The 26,591-nt window shown below is 48.6% G+C and overlaps 3 protein-coding genes across 4 annotated transcripts in view; 1 reads left to right on the top strand and 2 right to left on the bottom strand.

The window, feature by feature from the left end:
* The window catches only part of vwa8 (von Willebrand factor A domain containing 8), a 40,271-nt gene extending 38,930 nt beyond the window's left edge, over positions 1-1,341 (top strand). For both annotated transcript variants that reach the window (XM_078090494.1, XM_078090493.1), the window contains exon 45: positions 241-1,341. In XM_078090494.1, the coding sequence (XP_077946620.1) occupies positions 241-349 (109 nt within the window). In that variant the 3' untranslated portion in view covers positions 350-1,341. The remainder of the gene's footprint in view (positions 1-240) is intronic.
* An 8,352-nt stretch (positions 1,342-9,693) lies between these two features.
* rgcc (regulator of cell cycle) lies at positions 9,694-13,224 on the bottom strand. Its single transcript, XM_040200992.2, has 5 exons — positions 13,052-13,224; positions 12,543-12,716; positions 11,092-11,199; positions 10,912-10,974; positions 9,694-10,309 (listed from the first exon to the last, which is right to left on the bottom strand). Exons 1-5 carry the CDS (start codon positions 13,080-13,082, stop codon positions 10,302-10,304), a joined length of 384 nt encoding a protein of 127 aa, XP_040056926.2. The 5' UTR covers positions 13,083-13,224; the 3' UTR covers positions 9,694-10,301.
* A 1,614-nt stretch (positions 13,225-14,838) lies between these two features.
* On the bottom strand, positions 14,839-26,426 carry f5 (coagulation factor V). Its single transcript, XM_040200983.2, has 25 exons — positions 26,152-26,426; positions 25,827-25,909; positions 25,200-25,322; positions 24,516-24,728; positions 24,277-24,432; positions 23,077-23,298; positions 22,834-22,999; positions 22,441-22,621; positions 22,054-22,150; positions 21,751-21,956; positions 21,488-21,635; positions 21,137-21,349; positions 19,045-20,878; positions 18,774-18,942; positions 18,233-18,469; positions 17,725-17,941; positions 17,354-17,533; positions 17,122-17,238; positions 16,964-17,035; positions 16,764-16,849; positions 16,529-16,684; positions 16,300-16,444; positions 15,789-15,940; positions 15,462-15,644; positions 14,839-15,368 (listed from the first exon to the last, which is right to left on the bottom strand). The coding sequence occupies exons 1-25, from the start codon at positions 26,298-26,300 to the stop codon at positions 15,222-15,224; spliced, it is 5,652 nt and encodes a 1,883-aa protein (XP_040056917.2). The 5' UTR covers positions 26,301-26,426; the 3' UTR covers positions 14,839-15,221.
* Positions 26,427-26,591: the final 165 nt, after the last annotated feature.

Raw genomic sequence — 26,591 nt, 5'->3', positions numbered from 1 at the left:
GCTCATCCCGACTCCAAAAACGTATAACTTTTCTACTCCTGATGCCGAGGTCGGGTACAAATGGACGCCGGTTCAATCTCTAAACACTTGAGGGGACGCTGTGTTACGTATTCTCACGTGGGGGCAGTTTGTGTCCCTGTGGACTGCTGACGATGATGATGTGTGTCCTCGTTTACGTGTAAGGATGATTAAACAAAGATAGAAAGAACTGGGTTTTTTTTCTTCTTCTTTTTCATTCAGACTCCAAAAGACCCTTCCAGCAGGGAGGTCCTTCGTTGCCATGGACACCAAGCAGATCCCTCAGATCCTGCAGCAGATCTTCACGTCCACGATGCTGTCCAGTGCCTGAGGCTCACCGCTCCCCCCGCGGGTCCAGTGCCTCGCGGCGCGTCCCGAGGCCGCTTTCAGCATCAGATCATATCACTTTATTTCAGCTGCATCAGAACCGAAGATTCTCCCCGACGGGAAGAGACCGCTGTGTTTTTATTATTTCGATGGCTGACAGCTCAGCCGCTCTGTCGTGTCCCTCTGGGTGTAGCTGCTGCGCCTTTGATGGTGTGTGTGTGTGTGTGTGTGTGTGTGACTGTAACATGAGACCCGCTGTCTGGGTAGCAACAGTGACGGCGTGGATGCCAGCGGCCTGTCTCATGCCCCATTTGGGGATCAAGAGTACGACCTGCTGTTGTTCTTCCCGGTTGTCGCCTGACTGCACTGACGCACGCAGGGCGGAGGAAGGGGGCGGGGGCTTGGGGGGCGCGCGCGTCAACTTGAACGCGCTCTCCTGCCTTTGGACTTCCTGTGTCGTCCGTCTCGCAGGAAGGAGACACCTGACCCGGCCATCCGAGCGGCGGTAACTCGGCTCCACAGGAATGCTGGGACTGCGAGCGAGGAATTTCCCTTTTTCCTTCTCCATGGAGATCCCCTTTCACTGCCCCCCCCTCCACACACACACTCACACACACACACACACACACACACACACACACACACCACACACACACTCCTCTTCCTCCCTCAGACACCTTCCGAAGAGGGGAAAGAGCGCACAGAGCTGTTTTGGTGCACGATCTAATTAACACATGGCACGCGGAATCGGTTTGGCCTCTGGGGGCCTCGTAGGATCAATAGCCTTTATTACCATCAGCCTCCATTGATCGCTCTGACGCATGTCCGGGGCTTAAATCCATTTGACCCTCGCTCTTACTCTCACTCTGAGTTGTGGAAAGAGTAAGCATTTCAAGTGTGCAAATCGGCATATTAAAATCTATTAAAAATCTTATTTAACTGTACATTGTTGTGTAAATGTAAAGTTCAAAATTGTAATAAATCCAATCAACACGGCGCAGTTGTTTACTCATGTCGGTGGTGTCGAGTGTTACACAATCAATCATAACTGGTTCTGATCTTTGCATCCGGAAAGTGATTAAAACAGCGCGACATAAACTACATCACTATAATTCATAGAAAGCAATTATTCAACTTATATACAATAAAGTAACATGGATAAAATATCAATGAAGTAGATTTTTATCACACTTAAATAATAATAAAATAATCTTTTCATGTGACATATATGTATATTGTATATGGATGTATGATAGACATATATAATATACTATAAACACATTATTAATCAACAGCAAATGTCAAAACCTCATTTATTGAAGTCTATCAAGTGTTGAACGGATGCATTTAAATGACAATGATTCTGGTTGTGTGTCTGCGTCGTTGTATTACTCCCCTACAATCTCTGCCTCTGTGTGGTGGTGACGCACCACTTCCTGTACTACACTGTGGACACACTGTTTATCAGAATGAGCGCACACACACACACACACACACACGTGCATTTCCAATGCACACCTGGCCTGCCTGTGCCAAAAAGCCCCGTTTGATTACAGCGGGGAGATAAGCCGTCTAGACCAGCGCGGCGTTTAGTGCGTTAGTCAGCGTTAATGTGTGTGTTTGTCCCAGCGTTACACGTCCAAAATGCGGAAAAATAATCCGCAGAAACTCCGGTGATTCATAACGTGCAGAACTATTTTGGGGCAGCTTTCGGCTGATGTCGTCAGGTTCCAGTGTGGAAATGGGTTTGGCGAAGCAGATGGCGACGCGGTGCACGACCAGCGTGATCGGTTCCCGTACGGCGAGGCGCTGGCCGGTGGATGGCGACCCGTAGTCGGGTTGGTTGACGGCACCCTGTGTGTTGCCCATGTGTGAACGTGACAGCGAGGTTTTGTGGTGTGTATGTGTGAGAGAGGAGGCCAAAGGGAGACACTGGTCTCAGTGGTCTCACTGGGCTGAAGGAGATCCCTCTTGGTCCTGGTGCACATTGGACACGTTGGACCCGCCTGACACCGGCCTGGTCGTGCCTAAATCTTGAGAGGAGCCTTATGAGCCGAGCTGCCGACAGACGTGAAGTCGGAGCGGCGGAGGACCTGACTCGAGGCGCGCTGATGGGCAGCCAGTCGAACCAGTAATGAAAAACTAAGACAGGATCAGGAGACTTTACGTCAGCACAGATTCACCTACAAATCATGATGAAGTCCGACTTGGGCTTTTATCTTTGAGGACATCCCCGGATTTTCTAAACTACTTTTTTGTTTAACGTGGTCTGTTAAATGTCCCCTGGAGAATTGTTACCCCCTTGAAGTGGTGGGTCGAGGGGGGGGTTGACCCTTTGACCCCTAGAGCTGTGTTGTCAGGGACAACAGCTCCTGTTATTGTCTCCCAAAGCATTTTGGTACAAGGTGAGGGGCCAGGCGAGTGTTTCAAAGACCTCTATGGATTAGTGTCTTCAGAAGAGGAACCAAGAACCTCCCTGGAGCAAAAGTGTGCGTGTGTGGGGGGGGTCCTGTCATGACAGAGGGGCCTTTTTTAGTCCCAACAGACTCAGACTCATTTGTCTGTGTTCAGCCTTGGTGACCGAAGGTGTATCTGGGACTCAATCATGTGATCAATAATAACATCGGTGAAATGGTCACCGCTAGTTACCTCAACTCATTTTGTGGTTGACTAGGACCATAAAAGATCTATGTTCAAAAAGTTTTGTGGAAGAAAAGTCTAAAGCTGGTTGGGTCAGAAATTGTTATGGAAAAAAAGTTAAAAAAATAGAAGGATCGAAAAACATAATGTGAAAAAATTGTAAACCAAAAGTTAACAAAATGTAAAAAAACGGAATAATGTCATGTCATCATATTATTAGGTCAAAAAATATAATGAATGTTATATATATAAAAAGTTATTTGGTGGAATAATATTAGTAAAGTAAAAAAATGATCAGTCAAAATCAAATGTTTCTCAACATTCTAAACACAAACACAGTTTGAATGAGTTGAATACAAGAAAGTCTCTGTGTGGTACATGAAAACTAACCTTTTACTCCTAGTCAGCGCTTCAATAGTTCCATCTATTTCCAACGCGTATGTGTGTGTGTGTGTGTGTGTGTGTGTGCGTGTGTGTGTGTGTGTGTGTGTGTGTGTGTGTGTGGGGGGGTCTTTTCACACAGCGGACGTTGCAGTGATTTGTTTAGCAGATTTCTCCCCCCTCTCTCCCCCCCCTCTCGCTCGCTCCTCAATCTTTCCTTCCAGCTTCTGTCTCTCACACCACCACGTTAAAGCTGGTCTGGCAAGACCTTTAACTGCCTCCCCCCCCTTCTCTCTCTCTCTCTCTCTCTCTCTCTCCCCCTCTCTCCCCTACAGCTGCACTCCAGCTAATGTCACAGGTGACATGCGATAAACCTTCTGGTTCCGACCAATGGAAATGAAGGTGCCCTTCTTCAGTCTCCGTGACGATGGGCGAGGGCGAGGATGGGCGCTACCAGCTCAGTTAGTGCGCTGCGCCTTGTGTGGGAGTCCTGATCGTCTCTCGTTTTCCTCCCCACTGAGACGGAAGCAGGGTGGAAACGATAAGAGTGTGTGTGTCTGTGTGTGTGTGTCCTGACCTTTGCTCCACTGAGGCCGACCTGTTGTGGAAAGAAGGCACCATGTTTTTCTTCTCCCTGTACATCATCGCCCAGCTAATTGTTGCCGACGATTTCTTCTCATCCGACCCGAGTCGCTCCCTGTATTTCTGGGCCTAACGGACGGGGAAAGGACACCGCGCGGATGTGAGTTTCCCGCCTTCGTTCCGTCTTTCGGGAAAATAAACGCCGAGCGCTAACGAGTCTGATGAGCGTAGCCGCAGTTGGACGTGCGTCTGAGGCGCGATGGGCCTAATTACCAGCAGGCAGGAAATGCCTCTGTGAATAAGCCTTCCTTTGCTGACGCAGAGCAAAGCTTCTGCTTAGAGCTCATGGAAAATAACGCCTATTAAACATGAATTATATTTATATGTATGTGTGGTCACCATAGGGAGGAGGAAAGACTAGATGCACGATAGCGATCACAGCTCGTACAAGACGGCTTGTTGGATTGTTTGATTTGACAGTAATGCCGTTATCCTTCAGCTGCTAATAGGACTACGCGTTCAGGGACAGATCCCGGCTACCACTCGGGTCATGGGGGGGGGGGGGGGGATTTAAAAATGAGAATAAACGCAGAAAGAACTAGATCCTCGCTTTAAACACTAACGCTAAAAGAACATCCATCAGGGCAGGAATGGACAGTCCCTGCCCCGTGGCAAAGAGGGGGCATTTGGGCAGTAATTACGCCGGGTGATTCCACAGCGATACTGAAATGGAAACGGACTCCTTCGGGTTCTGCCCCACCCCCCCGGGGGGCGTTGCAGTAGTAACTCTTTAGGTAAATGCTGACACAAGTTCAAATGATCACTGAGACCTCGTTTCAAATGAGGCTTTCAGAGGTTTTCGCTACGTAAGGTCAAATCATTTATTGAAGCAGAAAACAAAAGTCACGGTTGACTAAAAGCTTTTTAAATAAAGTTACACCTGGGAATCTATTTAATTTAATTCACGCTATGTCGGCTCTACTTCCATGTCCTTTGTTGGATTCCTTTGATTCATCAATCATTTGACTCCTTATGGTCTTGAAAGCGTGTGTTTTTCATTTCAGTGTCGAAAGCGTTTCAAGTACTAAAGTCTGGTAGAAGGTTACTCACATGAGACCATTTCCATTGTGTCCTAGCAGGTGCGTTGAACCATGAGGTCTTCTGCATTCTAGAAGAAAGTTCCATTCTCCGTTGAGGTGAGCGAAGGGGAGCTCCCCCCCCCCCCTCGGGCTCCGGTTCCCGTGGAAAGTCTGGTCAAGTGTAAACTCGGCCGTAATGACAGGGAAGCCGCCTCGCTCACCCGCCGCGGGGCTCGCAGAGGCAAAGGCAGGGACCCGCCCTCCTTCAGAACGAGGTCGTCTTAAGGGCGACGGGCAGGGGAAAGGTATGAAAGAGAGGGCGGGATAGAGAGATGGAACAGGAGGAGGCAGCGTCTGCTGGAACTCGATTACGAACAATGGCCTTTGTCTGATAAAATAATGCTCTACGACGCCGCATTCATGTTGCATTGTTGCACATTGACATGAATACAGTATCTGGACCAGTGATTTTACAAAGCATAACTGTGATTGTGGTCAACCAGCATGAGACGTGAGGGGAGTATCTTGCCTTTGGTTTCTTTCTTCTTTCACCCCGACCACGGTGTTCCTAATAATGAGGAACTCTGTCACGCTTATTAGCGAAGGATTCAATTCACAAACAGGTGCTTAATTCACGTGATGCAAAGAGTTTAAAATGTTTTTAGGACATGAAGCAGTGTGCCGGGAAATAGGAAATCAATAGAGACACTGATTGAGTTCTGAGGGAAACGACGCGTTGGGTCCTTTGAAGCCTCGTGCAGCGTTACTCCCCACCGCCGCACTCTTTCCCGTTCCCTCTCGCCGCCAATAAGAAGAGTGAGATCGAAACAAAAACGCTTGTGGACGAATGAATGAAGAGGTGCGAGAGTTGTTGAGAGAGACTCTGTTCAGTTACGTGCCGGTTGGCTCCACTGGAACAGATAAGTGTGCACCACAGAGAGCTCTATTGAGAGAGGAGAGAGGCCTTTGTGGCTGCACCGGGAGCCATTTAGGAATTAAGAGGGGACAAATTGCATCAGCGGATAACACTCCCTCAGAGGGGGCCTCTCGCTGGAGCGATTTAGGGCTCATCAAGTGGGAGAAGACGTCGGCGTTGCACGTTTGTGAGCCCTCCTGGACGTTGAGCGCGTTGCGTGATCGCGTCCTTTCTTTGCTTTGCATGGACTTGGCGAGGCTTTTTATTCATGCCAGTGGGAGGCCTCCGCGGCTCAAGTATGAAAGAAGGGAGCCATGGGAACACTGGATTATTTTACGTGATCCAATACACTCCACAACTGAGCCAAGATAGCTTAATATTGCTCTCTGACATAACCAGACTCCAAAAATAAATATGAAATATGTCCTGAAGGCCTTCATTGTTTTTGGTATCTGGGAAAACAACAAATATTCCCCCCAAACTACTCTGAACCATCTGAACCAGACTGGGACGTGATGTGCACTGTGGAACTGCTTATTAGCTGCAGAAAGACTGAAGGACAAATGGGAGGAAATGGAGAGAGCAGCAGATGGGAGTCAGACAGTCCGGTCTGACAATGAGAGGGAGGAATGTGACATGACGGAGCCATCTGGGATCAGCCCGGTGACACACACACACACACACACACACAGAGAAATACACTACTACACACACATCACACTATCACAGAGAAAGTTCAAGCCGTTACACACATTTTCTTTTCGTGTGTCTGGTGATTGTGCACCAGATTGTGCTGAAATGTTTGCCAAGTTAACTGAGAATTTGAATGTGGTTCCTCCTGGCGTGACCGAATCCCTCACGTGGTCCTCCATGACTCATCGGTTTGGGGCCGCGCAGAGCGACTCGCAGCTGGTCACTGGGCCACGTGGACGTCCCGGATGACTCACGCGAATCGGGATGATCTGCTTTTTAAAAAAAGACAAAACAGAAAGGCAAGCAGCTGCTCCGTATGCAAAATGCATTATACATTTCTTTTTTTTAATCTTTGGTCAAAGCTTGGACGTTGTCTTCTTCTTCTTCAGGTGTTTGTTGAAAATAGAGGAGAAATACCTACATTTGATAAGGTGCCGCATGGGACAACCGGTGTCCCTGCGTGTCCCCCGCATAGATCGCGTCCACTTTGACTCAGCCGGGCTCGGAGGTGGTGCAGGCCGAGTCGGGAGGAGCAGAGCGACACATCTGTGTCCGAAACATTGGCAGAATTCAGCGGGCTCAAAGCCCGGTGACGTCACCGCCTCCCTCCACGGCGCTCACGCTCTCCAACGCCTTCCCGTCTCGTGTCGCGGCCTTCAGCGCGTGCAACGGCCACGTGGGAAAACCCGCGAAGGTCATTCCCAACAGCCAAGTGGGTAACACTGTTAGCGCAGCTAGCTGCTAGCATGCACCGCTAGCTTTCGTATTGAACCCCTTTAAGGACAATTCAACGGATCACAAGGAAAATCAATGGCTGGTTTAGCAGACCAGAACTGACCAAATTTGAGCATTTCACTTATTTATTATTTCAATATACACATTCTACATATTCTTTTTAGTCACCAAACACCTGGAACGTTTCTTCATGCAGGAATGAGTCTTTAGAAAACCATCTAGCACCTCAGAGCTTTCTCTTCAGTCAACACACACACACACATTGTTCAGACTTCACAGCGGCAACAGTCACTGGGCTGTGTGTGTGTGTGTGTGTGTGTGTGTGTGTGTGTCTGTGTGCGTAAGGCCTCCCCCTGCTGTGAAAAGCCTGACCTGATTCTCAAGGTTTGAGCTGAGCCAAAATGTCATCGTGCTCGTTCGAAGGTGATTTTAGTCAAAGCAGTCACACAGACCAAGGGAGGTGTCTTTAAATATCGGTAAAAGGGATTTAACATCTAGAATAATCCTACATTGTTGTGTTTGCATTTAAAGACTGCGTCCGTGTATTACAGCTGCTCTGGTGCAGAAGGAGACGACACACGGTCACTCAGGTCACAGACAAGTCAATCGGATGATGATGATGATGATGATGAGGGAGATGGAGATGATGAAGGATGTGCATACGCATGAGGTCAGGGAGAGTCAGTAATAATTCTGTTGATGACGGCGAAACCAGCCTGTCAAATCTGCACGTGAGCGAGTCTTTGTCTCCACTTAGAAATGATCTTTCAAACTAATGGTAATTTCCCCCCCTCCAAACCCTTCCACGCGTGCATTCATACGGCATAAAAGGAGACCAATGGATGGATGGATGGGCACTTTTTAACATTTCTCTCTGTTGGCACTGCAGCAGGGATGTGAAGACCTGGTGGGAAGCTGAAGCTGATATTTGGCTCTGTGTATTTCTGTCTCTTTGTGATGTGGACACACATCTGTCCCTTCGTAGAGCACGACCACTTTCGGGAGTCTTGAGGGGCCTCCCACAGGAATCCGTCTTGATGTAAAGACCGACGAAACGTCCGTCCAGCTCCAGTCCTTCGCTTTCCCACACTTCCAGCCCGGAGCAGCCGCTGGCAAAGCCAACACCTCTACGCGTCCCACCCGTGCTGCCAAAAAGATGCCAACCTCTGCCGGGTGTGTGGTTGTTTTAGAAAGTGAAGCCCACCCGCTGCCCTCGGGGGGGGCGACACTGTCGTGTCAACACGGTCTCACGGATCAGTGCCAGCTGATCCCTGGTGCAGAACAGTGCGGTGAGGTGGTGGCAGCCAACGCTTTCCTCCGCCGACTGCACTGAAGAAACAACACCGTCGGCTGGGCCCACGCCAGCTTCCTGCCACCCGGTCAACAGCAGCCCCACACAGCTGGAGAGGGACACTCGGTCCTCCCTTTGAGCCCTTCACAGCAAAAAAACAAAAGGTTGCAGCACGAATCAGCAGCACACGGCGTCCGACAGCCTGGACACGACTTGTGCTCGGTGTCTTCTGTGGCTCTGGGAAGGAGCTTTCTAAAGAGGTGATGTCGCAGTGATGTAAGCAGGGTTTACATCTAATGTGAGAACACGAAAATACATGAAAGTACGTGAAACAGAGCAGTACTCGTGTGATTGTGGCCCCACAGTCAGTCTGCACCTGCTGCACCAGAAGCATATCAGCACACGGTTAGTGCCCTCCGACCCCCACTGGTCAGCAGACGGAGGGGGGGGGGGGGGCCTCAGACACAAGAATGCTTCAGCATCAGATCTCATCACCTGCCCCGGGGGCCGGGACTGGGGGGGGTCACCCCCTCCTGTCTCCCTCCACCTCTGGAAATAGACCCTGTTGCTACAGAAGTTACGTAAGCCCCCCTGCTTCGTTGAGCAGTTGATTTATGAGCTCAGGAGTTAAGAGACGTACAGTGTGTGTGTGTGTGTGTGTGTTGTATGTGTGGCTGTGTACTTCCGTGTGAGAGGGATATCGCCATGGAGACCCGAAGACCCGAAGCAGGGGGGGGGTTGATAAATAGCTGGGGGGCCAGCTGTCACTCAAAGATCCTTACTGCGTCACCGCTCCGATTCTGCCAATCATCTGGACTCCTCGCCCCCCCCCGGCGGTAATCAATGCCTTCTTGTGTGAGATTTGATTTTAAAATAGATGTGGGGACTTTAAAGATATCAATTCAATGTAAAATGTGTTATTTCACGTTTGTGGCTTCATAAAATACAGATAATATAAAGCTGAACATTAAATTCTGATTACGGAAACAAACAGACGGAAGCTTCCAGACCAAAATAAAGACAGGAGGCACTTTTAGTAAAGTAACAACATTTCATTCTTTAATATCGCGTCCGGCAGGCAGTAGCTGTATTAAATACACATATCGCTTTCCAGTTGTTTTTTTATAATGGATTAATACCAAAGCAAATAGAACTCGAAGCAATTAATATTTACATAAGATATAAAAATATATTTACCCAAAAAAGACAGAAAAATTTACAATAAGAAGCTCTATAAAATTACTAATATATTTCTATTATAAAAAGCAATTTTTAAATACTCTTCCAGCTCAAGTTTTGGATGAGGGAGTGTGACCCGGTCTGTTGGGGGAGGGGGGGAGGGTGAATATAACGATAAATGTTCCAGTGACTCTTTGCAGCATCGATTCCACGTCCTCACAGCGTTCCAGCGGGGCCTTACATCCTGTCCTCAGGTTCCCCTCAACGCAACGTGGAGCTCTGTCGACTCCAGGACGCCGCGGGCCGCGCTGGAGCCAACCAGCTGCGTCCTGTTGGGTGGTTTTCTGCGTTAGCTGCTCAGGGGTTCTGTTCGGTTGGGGGGGCGGTGGGGGGGGGGGGGGGTCCAGACGTCCACTCCCTCCCTCATGGCTACTCTCCATGACGACTGTGAGCCTCCCCGTCACATGCCTGAGGAGAGACGGAGACGGACACGATTAGATCAGGCCGCGTTTTACAGGCCGCTCGCCGTAAAAACACTGGTGGGCCTCCTCCGGGGCTAACGGGAGGGGAGGAGGGGGTGGGCGAGGGGGGGTGTGCCTGCCTGCCATACCGGCTGATTGTACGTCCAGCTTTGCAGACCCGTAAAAAAGCAGTGGAGGGAACAACATGGATGCAACGCCTTCGTCTCGTTCCATTCCTGCTATTTACAGTCGGAATTTTGAGGCCAGGTTTGCGGCACATTCGCACATTCCTTCTATACTCTGATGCAAGTTCGAACACTCAAAAGCCGGCCAGTCAAGAGCCGAGATGTGCCACGTATGCTACGTCTAACACCATCAGCGACGTTCTGCCACTAAAGTGGCCTCCTCGGGGTTCCCTTCTGTGGGGCGGGGCCGAGTGGAGTCCACGCGGTGCCACGTGGTGTCCACGCGCAACTTTCATCAAAGTTCCCTCCCCCGGAGGTCCACGTGACCCGCCCGACCTCCCTCATGCCTCCCGGGTCACTTTATGACATGATGTCGACGCGGCCTAATTCGCCGAGGGGTTAGCTGGGCCGCGTTGTCACTCACTCTCTAACGTCCGGTCAAGGTCGGCGATGAAGTCTTCCAGGTCCTTTGTGTCGCCGAGTTTGGCTGCGGGGGGGGGGGGGGGGGGGGGACAGAAAGACTCTCAATCGCACGTCACGGGACAGCAAACGAGTGTATTGTGTATCACTTATTTCATCGGTGTGAACGAGGAGGGCGGCTCACGTTTGGGGGACATGAGGGGCGGTGTGCCGGTGGTGGGGGAGAACACGGTGGGGGAGTTCAGCCGCTCGTCACTGAAGCTGAAGCTGTTTCTGTTCAGCGACTCTGCACCTGTCGAGAGAGGGACACGAGAAAACAAAAGGCGGAACAACTCGATCAGACGGACGTCACGTGCGATGTGTGTGAGTGGAGCGGCTTAATCGTCGCGTTCTCCTCTAATGACACCCCCTGACGCACACATGCGTGTGCTTATCGTGTGCACACACACACACACACACACAAACTCAATCAGATGAACTCTCACTGTCTGATGGGGGCCGGAGGAAGAGAGACGGGGAGGAAAGAAGACGTTCTGTCTCACATCCGCTCCCCCGTGCAGGGGACAGCGGGCCGTAGCGCCGTCTCAGATGTCGACCACTTATTCCCCCCGCCCCCCGCTGACCTGTAACACTCCCACCCACGCACCGGCCTTTGTCCCTCCCGCTTCGCAGTTCTCATTCGCGCGCATGCATGTGTACATGCATGTTCCACCATCTCTCCATCTCTGGCCCCCGCCCCAAACGGGGGGCGCCGCACTGTTTGCGCCTGCAGTCTGCACGCCATCCATCCCTCATGCCGCGAGACAATAGGCCGTCCCCGCCTGGGACAGGTCCCTCTTCACCGGACTCTGCCATTGAGAGGACAAGCCTCACGCAGGAATCTGACCCCCCCCCCCCCCCACCACCACCACCACCACCACCACCACACCCTCCCCCTTTCTGGCTCCCACCTAATGAAGGAACCTTAGTTGTTTAGTGGTAACGACGTCGAGCTGGATTAGTGAACCTCGTGGTGACACTCGGGTGGAGACGCCCGGGTGGAGGCGCTGGAGTCCCAGTAATGATGCAAGTTGCCGTCTGGTCAGCAGTGACTGAGTATCTCTGGAATCGGGATTCCTCTCCACAAAGCTGAAGACTCTAGCAGATCTTTCCACGTCCTCCCGCGGAGGTCCAACGCGCTCACACGTGTGAGGGGAAACCTCGCCGGGGACCTGAATCTCTGAGAGCGATCGCTCTCTGCAGCTCTCCAGGCGTAAGAGTAACGCGTGACGCCGATGAGTGACAGTAAAACCTTGTGGCCGTCCCGACGTGAGAGAGCACGGCGTGCATGCATGCATGCATGCAACGGTGCCCCGCCCCCTGATAAGAAGCTGCACGCATATTGCATACACATATGTACATATTGCAGATACACCACCACCCCCAGACAGAGAAGTACTCTCATTTCTACGATTGGCCTGTACTTACCCTGGGGGGGTGCTTTGTATTGCCCAATTTAAATACACAGTCTGAGACCTCCGCTGGGTCAAGACGCCCGGATGCATGATGTCTTTTCGTTGTCACATTTGGAGAACAAAAGCCCCCCCCCAGCAGGGGGCAACGTGCATGCGCATGAACAATGGCTCGCGCACTCACTCTCGGAGTCGCTGATGCCGCTGTCGCTGACGCTCGCGCTGCTCCTCCTCTTCATCGTCTTCAGGTGTTCGTCGTACCTGAAGTGTCGCTTCTCCACCGGCGACGTGAAGTCCTCCATCACCGCGTCGAACTCGCACAGCACGTCGCTCAGATCCTCCTGGTTGACGAAGCGCGCTGCGAGAAAACGAATCAGAGCCAATCAAACACGTGACGTTAATTACTTTCCAATTAACAGGGACGTTTGTTTTGGAGTTTCAGCTGTCAAGATTGATTTAAAAAAAAAAAAAAAAACAGCCTGCCAAAAACTTGAATGCATTGGAGCATGATGTCATGGTCACATAACTATAAAAAGTTATTACACAATATATAAATTCTTTAAAAACAAACATTAAAAGGCACGGCGGTTATGAATCATTCCTCGTTTTAAATACTGTGTCAATAAAAGCAAAGGCGTACAGATGTGACTAACGGATAATACAGGATAGAAATAAAACAATAACTTGATTTACCTTGAGGTTTGAGCTTTGAAGACTTCATCATTCCAGAGAAGGGATCAGATCTGTGTGAATATACAGCTGTATGTCCGCCGGAGTCCTGCGTGCGAAAGGTCTTGATCTAAACCCACCAGCGCGAGGACCGCCGCTTTTTAAGGAGCCCCGCTGCGTGGGGGCGTGGCGCCCGCAGCGGAGAGGGAGGGGCGGGGGGGTGTTGTGGTGGGGAGGGGGGTGGGGCTTGTTGCGTGGACTCGCGCCTTTTTTTTGTGCGTGCGTGAATGCGCGTGCGCGGGATCAGCAGCCAATATAAGTTTCACTCCCCCCCGGCGACTCCCTCGTGAGGTATGTTTGTAAACAACTCCCGTGGCACCGACACGAGTGTATTAATAACAATCATGACGCGGTGCTTTTCGTATCCATCACCGGGCAGACCGGACGGGACCCGCCGCTCCCTGGCCCGGATTGTGATAATAAGATTAAAAATGTTATATAGCAAATACATAGCAACGGTGGAAAGGAAAGAGTATACTTACTTAGTTTACAACTTACGATTTTGTTGCTTGAGGAGGCTAATTGAAATTGTCCTTAGAAGCCAAATATTTCCCTCCCCCTGTCATTTAGAACATAAATGATCGCTTATTGATCGCAAATAATCATCTGACATCTAAAAAAGTGATCTGCTTATTAAAAATACAGTGTTGGAGATTTAACAACCCAAGTATAGTATAGAATTCTGAATATTCTATATATATATATATATATGGTATCCAGAAATCTCCACCAGGAATATGTTATAACCCTAAATACCTCTGTAAAAGATGGATTTGATAATATTATTACAACAGTCTGATGTGGTCTAATATATTTTGGGCCCTTTTACTTTCCAATGAGCACATGTGGCTTCTAGCTTCTTTCTTTCGCATGGAAGGATCTGGATATTTCCTCATTAATATTTGACATAGCTGGAATAGTTAACATAGGGCCCCAGTATTAGTGAATGATTTTTCATTTATATTTAGGTCATTTTTAAACTCATAATCTGAGTTCTGCACCACGCTGGACAGGACGTTGAAGGTCTGAAGTCATTGAGATCTATTCCTTATCTCCATTGACGTTACCAGGACAAAGTCAATCGCACAACACGCGACATCAAAAGGTTTTATGATCTTCAAATCTTCAGATGAGGCCGCAGCGACATCTAGCGGTGCGCCGTCACAGCTGCAGCCTGTCAGCTCTTCTCAACCTCTGGACCTTCTGTCTCAGCGTTGCCCCAATGAGCGCATCTCAACAGTCGACCTATTGGCTTGTTTCTGAGCGCTCAGTCTGCTCGGCATGTGTGGAACAGCAGAACGATCTGTGGACCGTGTTGAGGGTCAGAGAGCTTGTACATGCACAGCATGTCCTCTCCTCTCATCAGGTGCTTGCTGGTGAGAGGTTTCTTCATCCTGTGGATTATCTCACACCAACATTTCCGGCTCGACGTCACTCGTTTCTCAGACTTTGGTCGTCGGTTTTCCCGTAGCTCCAGACAGCCAGCGAAGGTCTCTGTGAGTCCACTTGTCTTCACGGATTAGTAGGACGGCCACGCAGATTCTTCCACACCTCCGGTGCCCGGGTTAACGTGGTCGGCAAACAGACAGCGGAGGCCCCCGAGGTTGCTGCGTAACGAGGGGCCCGGCGCCAGCAGAGGTGCCACAAGTGACACCGTGGTGACACCGTGAGAAGATATCAGCGTTACTCACACGTGGGACGCCAAGGCAAACGGAACCCATCCATTTATGTCCTCACAAGGAATATAAGAATGATGTTAACATATTTATTAAAAAATAAATTACAGGCTCTCTACTTACATATTTACATTCATTGGTAGTAATTTGGTGATGGACAAAATGTAATATTTCTAAAACATAAATCTGCTGACCAAAAGGTTTGGATTACACACACGTAGTTCACTTCTCTATGAGTTTTAAAGTTCATTTTAACTGTGCAGCTTTTATCTTTAACTAAACACTTTTCACATTTTAAGCAATCGAGGTAATTCTATTCTTGTTTTTAACTGCATTTAAAAGCTTTGATATATTTGTGCATGCAGCGTCCTCCACACGCGACCCGGTGTGTGGGAGTGGACCTGGGAATGGACTCATGCATGCTCACGGTTGACTTAACACCCCCCCCCCCCATCATTTCACTCAAATTCACAGCCCAGCAGTTCTATTCTCATGGTGATGGAGTTCCACCAGCTTCTCGGGACGATTCTAACGAAGCGAGAGAAAATAGGAGGGTGGATGTAGTTCCTCACGTGGTCGTTGTTGTTGCTGTTTCCTTTGAAAGTCTTGAGAGAGAGAAAGATGTGGTTTAGAAACTGTTCTTTCCAGAGGCACCGGTTACTTTAATGCCATTCCCATGTCATCCTGCCACCGCTCACCTTGAAAGGGACGCTGTCATCGTCTGTGTAATGGATCCAGTGTATCCCATTGCCGCTGTACATGATGGAGTAGGACATGACGTACATCTCTTTCCCCAGAGACTTTGCTCCTTGCGTTATGATACCTGTGATCTTTTTAATCCGGGGCAGCTCCACCTGAAGCCACTGGTCCATGCCACTGTACTGTGGATGGCACAGAGAGAGAGAGACAAGAGCTTTGACACGCAGCGCAGTACGTGCTCGCATTCACGGGCGACCAAAGGAATCCATGGAGGTATTTAATTCACAAGTCACACATCTTCAAGGGTCGGTTTTTAGGGTTTGTACCTTGGCCTGCCATGCGTTGATTGTGCCCTGTTTATTGAGGCGGGCAAGAGAAGGTTTCCATGGTCCAGAGTACCAGCTGGAGGCTGAGGAGCTGGCTGTGATGAAATGGTCTTCTATCAGTCCGCTTTCCATCCCCAGAGGCACCGAGCAGCCTGAGGCACGAGATTAGAAATGTTACATTCACAGGAATCCCAACTCAGCATTTCTTCCAAAAATATGGTTAACCCACAAATATGTTTAAAAAAAAAATTCACACTACATTTGACAAAATAAATAACCAGTTCGTAGTGTGCTTACTCAATATCATGCAATTAAGAGAATCTTTTGGCCAGTTTTGGCCCCCCAAAAAGGAAAAAAGAAGCTAGTTATGTGTCTCAAAAAACATAAAAATGTGCAAAAGCAAGAGTGTGTACAATGAGTAATAATGAGTTTCAATTTAAACTTTGCGTTTCAAAAACAAAGAGTGCAATCCATTAGAAGATTTGGCGTATTTCGTGCAGTAACATCTTACCGTCCAGCTCACAGCCGTAGAACTCCATCCGGACTGTGGCCTTGCTGCACCATTGCAGCGGGTGTAGCCTGATGAACCGTCCAATCACCGGAGGATTGAAGGTGTTTTTTTTGGTCTCGTAGACTTCCTGGTTCCCAGTGAACACCTGGTGAAAGAGGGGGAGACACATGGGGATCACAGCCGTCGCTCTCAGTTTGGAGCTGACCAAAAGTGACCAAACTCCTCCAACCTTCTTGAAGTCCCTGCTGTCGCTCTTGTAGAAGTTCCAGGTCCGGTTGTCGGTGCTGTAGGAGATGGAGAACTTTTCCACAAACTGGGATTGGAACATCTGCCTGGCTCCCTGTGTGGCCACCTGGCTGATCACAATGGGCCTCTGGAAGTCTACCTGTGCAAGGGAGATATAAAAGGTACAGTATTCACATGGAAAGCAAATATGGAAATATACACTCACTTAGAACACTTACCTGAATCCAGCTCCGGTTCTGCTCTGTGCTCCATGCGTTGATTTTACCGTTATTGTTCAATCTGGCCAGATGCGGCTCCCAGTAGCCTTTGAAAAAGAGTATTATTGTCACTCCTCTGTGACATGAACTTCACATGAATGATTTCACAGGTCATTTTGCTGCAGCAGGACTGCAGTGCATCTGTCGGGAGGCGCGGCTACCTCTGCTGTTGATGGCTGTGATCTGCTCGTCTTTCACGCTGCCCGATTCTAAACCCAGCGGACGGTAGCACTCTTGGAGGAGACAAACGACACGACAATGTCAAAACACCCGCACGGCAGTGCCTTTAAATGCTGCGGCAACGCTCCGCCGTCAGTACCGTTATCCAGGACAAGAAAGAGGGTCTGCATGCCCTTCTGTTGGTTCAGACCCACTTCTGTCTCCAGCTGCCACAGGCCGGGTTTGGATGGGTACATCTCCAGAGTGGCAAAGCTCCCTGACAACACAGTGTGAAAACGTCATTACCTTTGGAACACAAAGCCTCTGCCACGGCGCCGGCATCGTGTATGGACAATGGCGACTCTGCGCGTTACAGTTTTGGTGATGCTCACCGGGCAGCAGCGGGTAGACGGCCTGCCGGTAGCTGGTGATCTTCTTGTGAATGAACGTCTGTCCGTGGAAGTGGACGCTCTGAAAGTCTTTGGGAGAACCCACGTTGATCAGGTGCCAGCACACCAGCTCGTCGGTGTACATCCTCAGGCCCTTCAGGTTGTATATGACGCCGTTGATAGCTGGTGAAACGACGTGCAAATAGACATTTTTATCATTTTGGTCAGCGTGAGGGTTTTTTCTGGAACTAATCAATCTTGAATGCATGAAAAACGCATATGAACGAATTCTAGATTATCTAATTCATACGGTTTGCCATGATAGATAATTAAATCCAGGCTAGTTGAAGGTACTTTTTACTAATACTAATTACAGTGGAATTTGAGGGTGTCCTTGGAGTTGTATCCCATCGCTCTCCTTCTGCTCTTCCTTTGCATCAACTCGTGGTTCTGCTCGTAGTACCAGCTCTGCGACTCATCGAAGGTCATGAAGAGCAGCGTGAACTCCCTCATTAGGGGTTCTGTCCTGCTCAGAGTTCCCTCTCGACACACCAGCAGAGGCCCAATCAGGCCAGAGTGGATGTCCTTTTCCTAAGAGGGGGAGCCCAGATATGGTTAATATTGCACAGCTCCACACCCCAACGTACACATTTAACATAGCACATTAAGCTACCGCTTGGATTCTATCTTGGCCGCCCGCCCCTGTATCTGCACTGTGCGTAATTTCTGTCCCATCCATGTTTTTGTACCGCCACTAGGGGGTGACACAGTCACAGACTTAAATTCTAAAGGCTTTAATCTGTAAATGGAACACCTACACACAATCTACATTTCTAAACACATATTTAGTTAAAAACTATGCGCAAAGTACAGATTACTCACAGGGTTGACGCCTGAATAGTAGGCCCAAGTCCGACAGTGAGACTCGCCTGGCGTTGGGGCAGCCTGGGGAGGAACCTTCCATATGTACGTGAAGGTGGTGTTGGGTTGGACGTCGTTGTCATATTTGTACCAGTACTCGGAGCCGTCCTCATAGGACAGGCCCTCGGTCTGCTTGTTATACAAAACCCCATTTGGGTGTATGGAGTACGGACGGCTGGCTTTGTTCCTGAACACAACCTACAAGACAAAAAGACGCATTGTGGCTTCAAAAAAATAGCTATGTAATTTGGAAAATGATTCATCAATTTCCTTGCAGAGAGTTAGTGAAAAGGATTTAACTCTGTGTGTCATGCAAATATGAAAGTACGGCAAAAATAAATGAGGTACAAAACCAACTACTGAGACATAACAAGGTAATCTACAAACGTAATTTATGCTGCCACACTTATTTTGTTACCTATGAAGAGAGCATGGCTAGCCCTTCCCTCAAACTATAGCAGCAATCAAACGAAGAATAGACTGCAGTAAGACGCCGTCCTACCATGATGCGTTGGTCCACCTCGGCCCTGATGACGGGTCCCAAGATCCCGAGATGCTCGTCCATCTCTCCACGGGTGTCAGGTGTGTTGAAGCTGCTGTCCATGTAACCTCGGAAAACCACCTTGGTGAATTTGGTTTCTCTGCTGTTTTGTTGCGACTTGTCTTGCCTCCTGGGTCGACCATAATGAAAATAATCATATTTCAGCTTTGCATGCATGCATTTATGTATATGTAATGTCATATAAGCTTTGGTGCCTGCGATCTGAGCTTACCTCTTTCCGTAGCCACTATAGTCCCACTCGACCTCTTCTGCAGCAATGAAATATATCCTGTCAGTTGGGCTTGAGAGTTTTAGGTAGTATTTTGTGGTGTCATCCAGGTTCAGAGCATTGAAGTCTTCGTGACTTTTGTAGGGGTCCATGTAGGTCACAAACTCGTATTCATTCTCTTTCACGTTTTCCCCATCCAGGTCGAGATGATCCGTTTCGTCCCCGGGAACGTAGAGCTCGTAGTCGCTGAAATCGGGTCGAGGCACGCCGATGACGACGGGCGCGTTGATGAGCTCCTCCTCCTCATCGGAGACAGGTTGCGGAAGAGGAGGTCTGGATCCGCGGGGGGTCAGGTCTGGATGGAATCCACGAGGAGAGAACGGTAAGCTACTCCTGGACTGAGGCTTGTATTCCTTCTTCTTCTTGGTTTTCAAGACTTTGCCCTTGTCGGGCAAGTCTCGGAGGTTCACCCTCTTGAGTTTCTTTTTTGGGGGTGGCGCCGTTTGAGTGGTCTCTCGCCCCAAATACTTCATCATGTCTTCAGACATCTCCTCGGTTTCCATTTGGTGAGTAACCTCATAGGTCCAGTTGTGCCCCTCGGTTTTGACTGCGGTGGTCTTAATCACCGCTCTCTTGTTTTCTGAAAGGTAGATCAGAACTTCTTCTGTGCTGTCCGAGGCGCGCACCTCCCCTTCGTGGCTGGAGAGGGACAGGTCCGTCTCGTTGGCGAAACCTTCTGCAGAGGATGTGCGACTCCGCTCACCAGGAAGCGCTGTGACGTTCTCCCTTCTCTCTGAACGAATCGTCTCTGATGCATTCGATCTGGACACATTCGCTGTGACATTCTGCGGACCCCCTGTTGAGAGCAGACTGTGTGTTACATTTTCAGCGCCTGAATTGGCTGGAATAGTCTTGACTACATGTTCTTCCTCCTCTGCCCCGTGTGGCAGAGATGTGGCGTTGACCTCCGGTGAGTTGTGGAGAAGGTCGGCGCTGGTGTCGGACGGCGGCTCGGAGTAAAGGAACACGTCCCCTCTGGTGAATTGCTCCTCGGAGACCTCAGGAGTCTGGTCATCAGCGGTCAGGGTCACATTCGTTCCCTCGGCCTCCATGACCGAACTGAGATTTCCACGTGAAGTTTCTGTAAGATTGCTAATCTCTGTTGATACATTTCCAACCGTTGATAAACTCGTTGCGTTGTGAACCGTGATGTTCTCTGTGGTGGACACTGTATCGTTACCAATACTTGCCACTGGGGACACACTGGTGTTTGTGGTTATGCTGTCATTCTTTAGCACTGTGCTTGAAGAGTTGCCGAAGGTTGCTGGTGCCGTGTTGTTCTGCACGCGTGTGCTGTTCTCACTGATGCTTTGGTTCAGCAAATTAACTGCAGTGAGGTTTAGCCAATTTGAAAACAATGTCTCATTTAGTGTATTTGGCTTTGGATCGAAAATCTGACTTACATTCTTCAGGTTGATACTCAAATCTCCATCAGGCACATTGATAGCATCATAGTCGAGGGCAGAGAGGTCCAGCTCTTCCACATCTGGCTCAGTGGATTGGTTCTTTCGAGACCTGAGACCTAATTCGGTGGCAAACATGTCCGTGTAATTGTCCGTCTCCGTTGGTGTATTCTCTGCAGGTTTGCGCTTCTTCTCTTCCTTCTTGATTTCGTCCAAACTCGGAGGGTTCCACACAGTAAACTCTTTGCGCGGTCCTGCGTCCGCATATTCAGAGGTTTCATACTGGTAGTCACGATAGCACTCAACGTCATTGAACTTCACACGCACCCCTTTGGTTGTCTCGTGGGAATTCAGGGAAGCCATGAGCCACACACCTGGTTTAAGTGGGAAATGAAAAAAGAAAAACTGTCACTTTCCTTTACATGCAGATAAAATCCTCTCTATGTCTACATGATGATCTACGGTGGTCCTCACAGCAGCAAGCAATGCAAAGGTAAAAAGCAAAAAACATGCATATAGACACAACCAAATGACGAAAGTTCTTGTTTCCAATTCCTTGAAACATGCTGCAGGACGCTCTCAACACAACAAGAAACTGCTGCATCTGTAATCCGTTGCGCGCCGTGACTGACCGATGTTGTCCATCCTCATGCTGATGGTCTCTCCGGTCATTGGGTACAGGCTGAGGAACTCCTCCGTCCGCCCGTTCAGCTCGAACGGATGGCCGTAGAAAGTGACCGTCTGGATGTAGTCCTGGGCTCCGATGCTGGACACGTGCCACGTGGCGATCTCGCCGTTGCAGAAGCCCAGGAGCTCGCCGCTCTCAAACACGTAACCGTTGATTGCTGTGTGGAAATTTACACGAAAGGTCAGTTCCGATTACAGCAAGTTGAATGTTTGAACAAACAATGGAGTGACATCGTTGTCACTCATGTGTCACGTGAGCTTGAGGGAGCTTTTATCCGGCTCAGGCAGAAACTTACTGTGCATGACGTTGGACTTGTAAAAGTCCGGGTCGGCCTTGTTGACTTGGGACCGATCGCAATATTTGCGGATGTTTTCATCCATGTACCAGCTCTTGTTCTCATCGAACACGGCCATCATGGCATGCTGCTCCTTGTCTGCTTTCAGCTGGGGAATCAAACCCAAACAAGACTTTTGGCACACCTTTGGGAGGGATGTGTTCCTTCGCGACTGGCAGCGAGGACCAACAGAGCCTCTAGCACGCGTGGCAGCATCCTTTTACCTGCACGCCCCTGATGTTGAGCGACTGGCTCTTGCAGATGAGGATTTGTCCGATCAGGCCCGAGGCGATGTCGCGCGGTGTGTCTACTGCGCTGTGGTACAGTCGCGTCAAACATTGCGAGTCCGCTTCGGAAGGCTCGTCCTCGTCCACCACTCTCCACAGGTAGGTGTGTGTCTCCCCCGGCTGGACGCCGTGGGACTGGTTGCCTGGCAAACATGAGTGGGGTATAGCTCAATCGTTTATTTAAATTAAGAGGACATTCCATTGTACCCGTATTTTTCAACCCATTTGAGATTTCAATACCTCCTGCTGGGTAGTTGACTCCCTCTTCTGACTTCTCTATCGTCAGTCCATGTGGGTAGATGCTGTAGGGCCTGGAGGCCTTGTTCTTAAAAACAATCTGAAAGGACAGGATGATGAGCGGGGGCACGCTGTCTGCAGACAGTGATTAATACTTTAACAAGGGTTAGTGCGACACACGTTATCTGTGCTCCCACTCACTGATGTACGTTGTACTCTCATCGCCGTGAGGCAGCACCGCTGGAGTGCAAAGAATGTACTGCCATGTGTTTTGAACGACGAATACGACGAATGATGTTTCCTTATCCAATTTGTTTTTAATGGTTTTCATGCAATTCTCCAGTTTAAATGTGATTTTGATGGCAAGGTGCTAATTGAAAGCGATCTCACCTTGATGACGTCTCTGATTTGCGCTTTGATCACCGGGCCCAAGATCCCGAGCTCATTTCTCCTTTGCTTGGACTCCAGCTTGTCAGTGAACGACTCGTTTTTGTACAGCGTGTACACCGCCTTCTTGTACTTCCCACCGATGCGTTTTGACGACTGTCTGAGGTACTGGAGCTTGAAGTCCCTGCACATTGAAGAACCTATTTAACTTGGGGACATTGGTATCTTGTTGGAAATACACCATTTCTATATACATATAAAATGTTTAGCTGATCAGCAATGTACTGTATACTGTTTATTTGAAATGCTTGGACTACAGTAGCTCCTTACAAATATCACACACAGAGGATTTCATTTCCTGCAGATTTCTGAAGTGCATCTGTAAAGGCTGCTTACCCGTCGATGTGTTCCTGCATGTTGGGTGCGTAGTCCCAGGTGATTTCCTCAGCAGCTATGTAGTACGTCCACACCTTGCTGTGTCGCTTCTCTGCCACTGTCATCCTTCGCTTCGGGGCCTTGAAGCCGTCACACTGTTTGACATCCACAAAGCCGTGCATGCCGGCTGCAACGGCACAAGCACACGCGGGTCAACGCTACGTGTACGACGACAGCGATGTGTCCATGCGAGAGAACTCTTACCCTCCATGTGCTTGACGGTGTGCGAGGAGAGCAGCCAGCGGCCCGCGTGGAGGGCCACCATGCCGGCGGTGGCGGTGGAGCCGCTGATGAGGCCCACCGAGGACACTTTGTGCCCGGTCTGCCGCAGCACCTGGCCGTTCATGTGCACCGAGAACACCTCAGGCTCCGAGCTCATACCGACCAGATGCAGGCTCACAGAGGCGAAGGCGCACACACTGACGTCTGGACAGAGGAGGGGAAAATGTCGCTGACTTTGTGTTCCTCTGGACTGTTTTATTTATGCAGGACACCTGGTGAAAATCTCCCCTGTGACGTATACCATAAAGTTGTGTTTATATAGCCTATATACAGGTATATGTATATGTATATATATATATATATATATATATATATATATATATATATATATATATATATATATATATATATATATATACATATATATACATATATATATATATATATATATATACATATATATATATACATATATATATGTATATATATATATATAGCGCTTCAAGCTACCAAAGTGAAGACTTGGTCTTGATATATATTGCATTCAAACTAAACGGTCTGCAAACACACTTTAAAAAACTAAACATTAATTAAATATAGCCTAATATTTTTAGGTTACAATTATTTAGTCAATAACCTTTCAGACAGAAATTAAACTGCCAATCTTCCTTGATTACACATCAGTTTTCAATATATATATATATATATATGTATATATATATATGTATATATATATATATATACGTATATATATGTATATATATATATATATATATATGTATACATATATATGTATATATATATATATATATATACTATAGAGTGGTAGGAGAAGCATCCAGATTATAGACACAACAGAAAACTGATGTGTAATCAAGGAAGATTGGCAGTTTAATTTCTGTCTGAAAGGTTATTGACTAAATAATTGTAACCTAAAAATATTAGGCTATATTTAATTAATGTTTAGTTTTTTAAAGTGTGTTTGCAGACCGTTTAGTTTGAATGCAATATATATCAAGACCAAGTCTTCACTTTGGTAGCGTGAAGCGGAACTGTTGTCATGGCTACTTAACGTTTCAAATACCTTGTGCACTGACTTAGAATGGAGGTTTATTTATTAACCAGGAAATCATCCTGAGGTCTCCTGTTCATATCGTGTTTCTTAGATCTCGACAGACTAACCGGGCAGCGACCCCATCACGTATCCGTTGACGGTGTACTTCACATGGTTGCCATGGCTGTTTGGCTCGTACTTGCTCTGGCTCTCGTCAAAAACCCCAAAGAGGAACACGTACTCCTGGTGGACGTCCACCTGCTGCCCGGAAGCATCCAGGCTGCCTGAAAGGCACCCAGAACAATCGCAAATACGCAACCGCAAACGATGCTTTGGGATTTGAAACTTGAGAGTCTTTGCTGCTTACCAGACTTGCAGACGAGCAAAGTGCCAATGAGCCCCGAGTTGTAGTCCTCCACGACGTCTATGTGGGAGACGTAGGTGTAGGTGAGGCAAGTGGGGTCATGCTCCTGTGGAGAAACCTCCGGCGTCACCTCCCAGTAGTATACGTGCTGGCCGTTGGGCTGCACCACGTCATCCTCTTTCTCCTTCTGCGACGTGTTGTCGAAGTAGTTGGCCCCTGCAAACGCAAACAAAGCATTCGTCCTGAGCAACAGATGAATATGTTCATTATGCACCAAAGGAAAATCAAGTTGGAACGGTCCAATTAATTAAATCCCATTTTCCCCCTCAAGGGTTTGAGGAGATTATTGAATTTCCTGACAAAAAAGACGTAATGAAGAATTTCCTACAAGCTACTCTTACAATTTAAAATCAATCTGAACTTTGACTTTTGCATTAAGAGCAAATGAAGGAGGGCTTCCTGTCCATTTCCTACAGTCATCTCTACTGGACACAGACAGCTTCGTGCTGGACTCCAGTACAGTCTACTCTGACAAGCTGCCCGTCCTGGTTAATCATTTTAGGAACAGACAAACAAGGCTGTTTGTTGTGTTGGCTAATCCTGTGTAAACATCAGAACCAGTAACACGAGCATCCACGTCGGGGGACCAGGCCGAGAGCGTCCGCAGCTGAATGAACAAGCACCCACCCTCCGACTGTTTCCCGTAGGCGATCCCGTGGGGGTGGATGCTGTGCGGTCCAGAGGCCATGTTTCTGAAAGTGACCACGATGGTCTCGCCCTCCTCGGCCCTCAGAGTGGGTCCGAGCAGACCTGCGGAGAGAGGACGCAAACGAGGGTCGTCACGGCGCAGCGGGGATTTAAAGTCCTGCTGGGTCATAACTGCCTGTTGTTCACCAGCAAATACGATTTCTCAACAGGCCCACACACATGTATATATGTAGCTATATATCATATCATCTTCTATCTAAGTGACCTGATCCTCTCTTAGAAAGGAAATAATATATAACAGCAATTATAAGCATTCTGTTCTTTAGATATTATAAATATAAAGTCAAGAAAATAAGCATTCAGGGCCGTTAAGTGTCAGTGGTTTAAAAGAGAACATTTCCTCTGTGAAACTGCGCACAACAACATTTGTTTATCTTAAGAGTAACCAGGTCACGTATCTGAACACAGAGTCATTCAGACGCAGTTATTCTGATCGATACGTCTCCACGGCTGATACCTCGAACTATGCAACTCACACCAAAACAATCTAGATTGATGAGCCGCACTTCAGGGGATTTGGGGGTGAAGCGTTTCTTTGGAGTTTACCTAACCAGGATGGATGAGTCTTGGCCTGTCTGAAGTCTCTGTCGTACTCCCGAAAGACCACTTTCTTATAGGTGGGACCAAACCTGAGGAAATACAGAAAAATCCAAAATATGAAGCAGAACACACGTTTTTCCCACCAGCAGATATGGACTCTAAGATATGCACAAGCTTCTTTAAACGTTGCCAGCAAATGTGGGTCTATGTGTTTGTGTGTGTCTGACACTGTTGTAGGACAAATAAAAAGCTGCCAGTGGAATTAAACGAGGACAAACCGAACTATTAAACCAAATCCGACCAGTCGCGAGTCTGATCACCGGTATCCTACCTGTTTGTCTCATTTCCAGAGTAGTCCCAGTCTATCTCCACAGCGGCGACGTAATAGTGTCTCTCCTTGTTCTGCCGCTGCTGGTCCGCTTTGACATGAAGGACAGTCAGAAGGACCAGGACAGGCAGGAGACACCTCATGTCTGGCATCAACCCTCCAGGTGAAAACCGGTCCACTGTACCGAGTGAAGCAGCTGTGATCTGACGGAGAGGCGTCCCGCTCTGTGCTTTATCTGTCACTGACACACACACACACGCACACGCACACACACACACACTCAAACATCGTGTCCCAGGCCAATGACCTGTGTTTTCTTCTCTCTCTCTCTCCCGCCCTCTCTCGCTCTCCTTGTCTCTTGTATTTGAAAGTTGCTGTGAGTTGCTGTGAGTCATCCCTGAGGGGGTGAGCTTATATTCCCATCAACATTTTCCATAATTTCC

Source organism: Gasterosteus aculeatus, chromosome 16, assembly GCF_964276395.1.
Source record: "Gasterosteus aculeatus chromosome 16, fGasAcu3.hap1.1, whole genome shotgun sequence".
NCBI classification, from domain to species: Eukaryota; Metazoa; Chordata; class Actinopteri; order Perciformes; family Gasterosteidae; genus Gasterosteus; species Gasterosteus aculeatus.
This window is presented reverse-complemented; position numbering and strand designations above follow the sequence as displayed.

Bases quoted from the DNA above. Each gene is read 5' to 3' on its own strand.
- rgcc (XM_040200992.2), bottom strand. From the start codon at position 13,082: ATGATGAAGTCTTCAAAGCTCAAACCTCAAG. The intron at 11,200-12,542 runs GTGAGTGCGCGA...CTCTCTCGACAG, and splicing joins CGGCATCAGCGACTCCGAGA to GTGCAGAGTCGCTGAACAGA. The intron at 10,975-11,091 runs GTGAGCCGCCCT...CCCCCCCCGCAG, and splicing joins GCCCCTCATGTCCCCCAAAC to CCAAACTCGGCGACACAAAG.
- f5 (XM_040200983.2), bottom strand. From the start codon at position 26,300: ATGCCAGACATGAGGTGTCTCCTGCCTGTCCTGGTCCTTCTGACTGTC. The intron at 17,942-18,232 runs GTGAGTAATCTG...TCCCCCTCTTAG, and splicing joins ACTATTCAGGCGTCAACCCT to GAAAAGGACATCCACTCTGG. The intron at 15,369-15,461 runs GTGAGCGGTGGC...CTCTCTCTCAAG, and splicing joins ATGACAGCGTCCCTTTCAAG to ACTTTCAAAGGAAACAGCAA.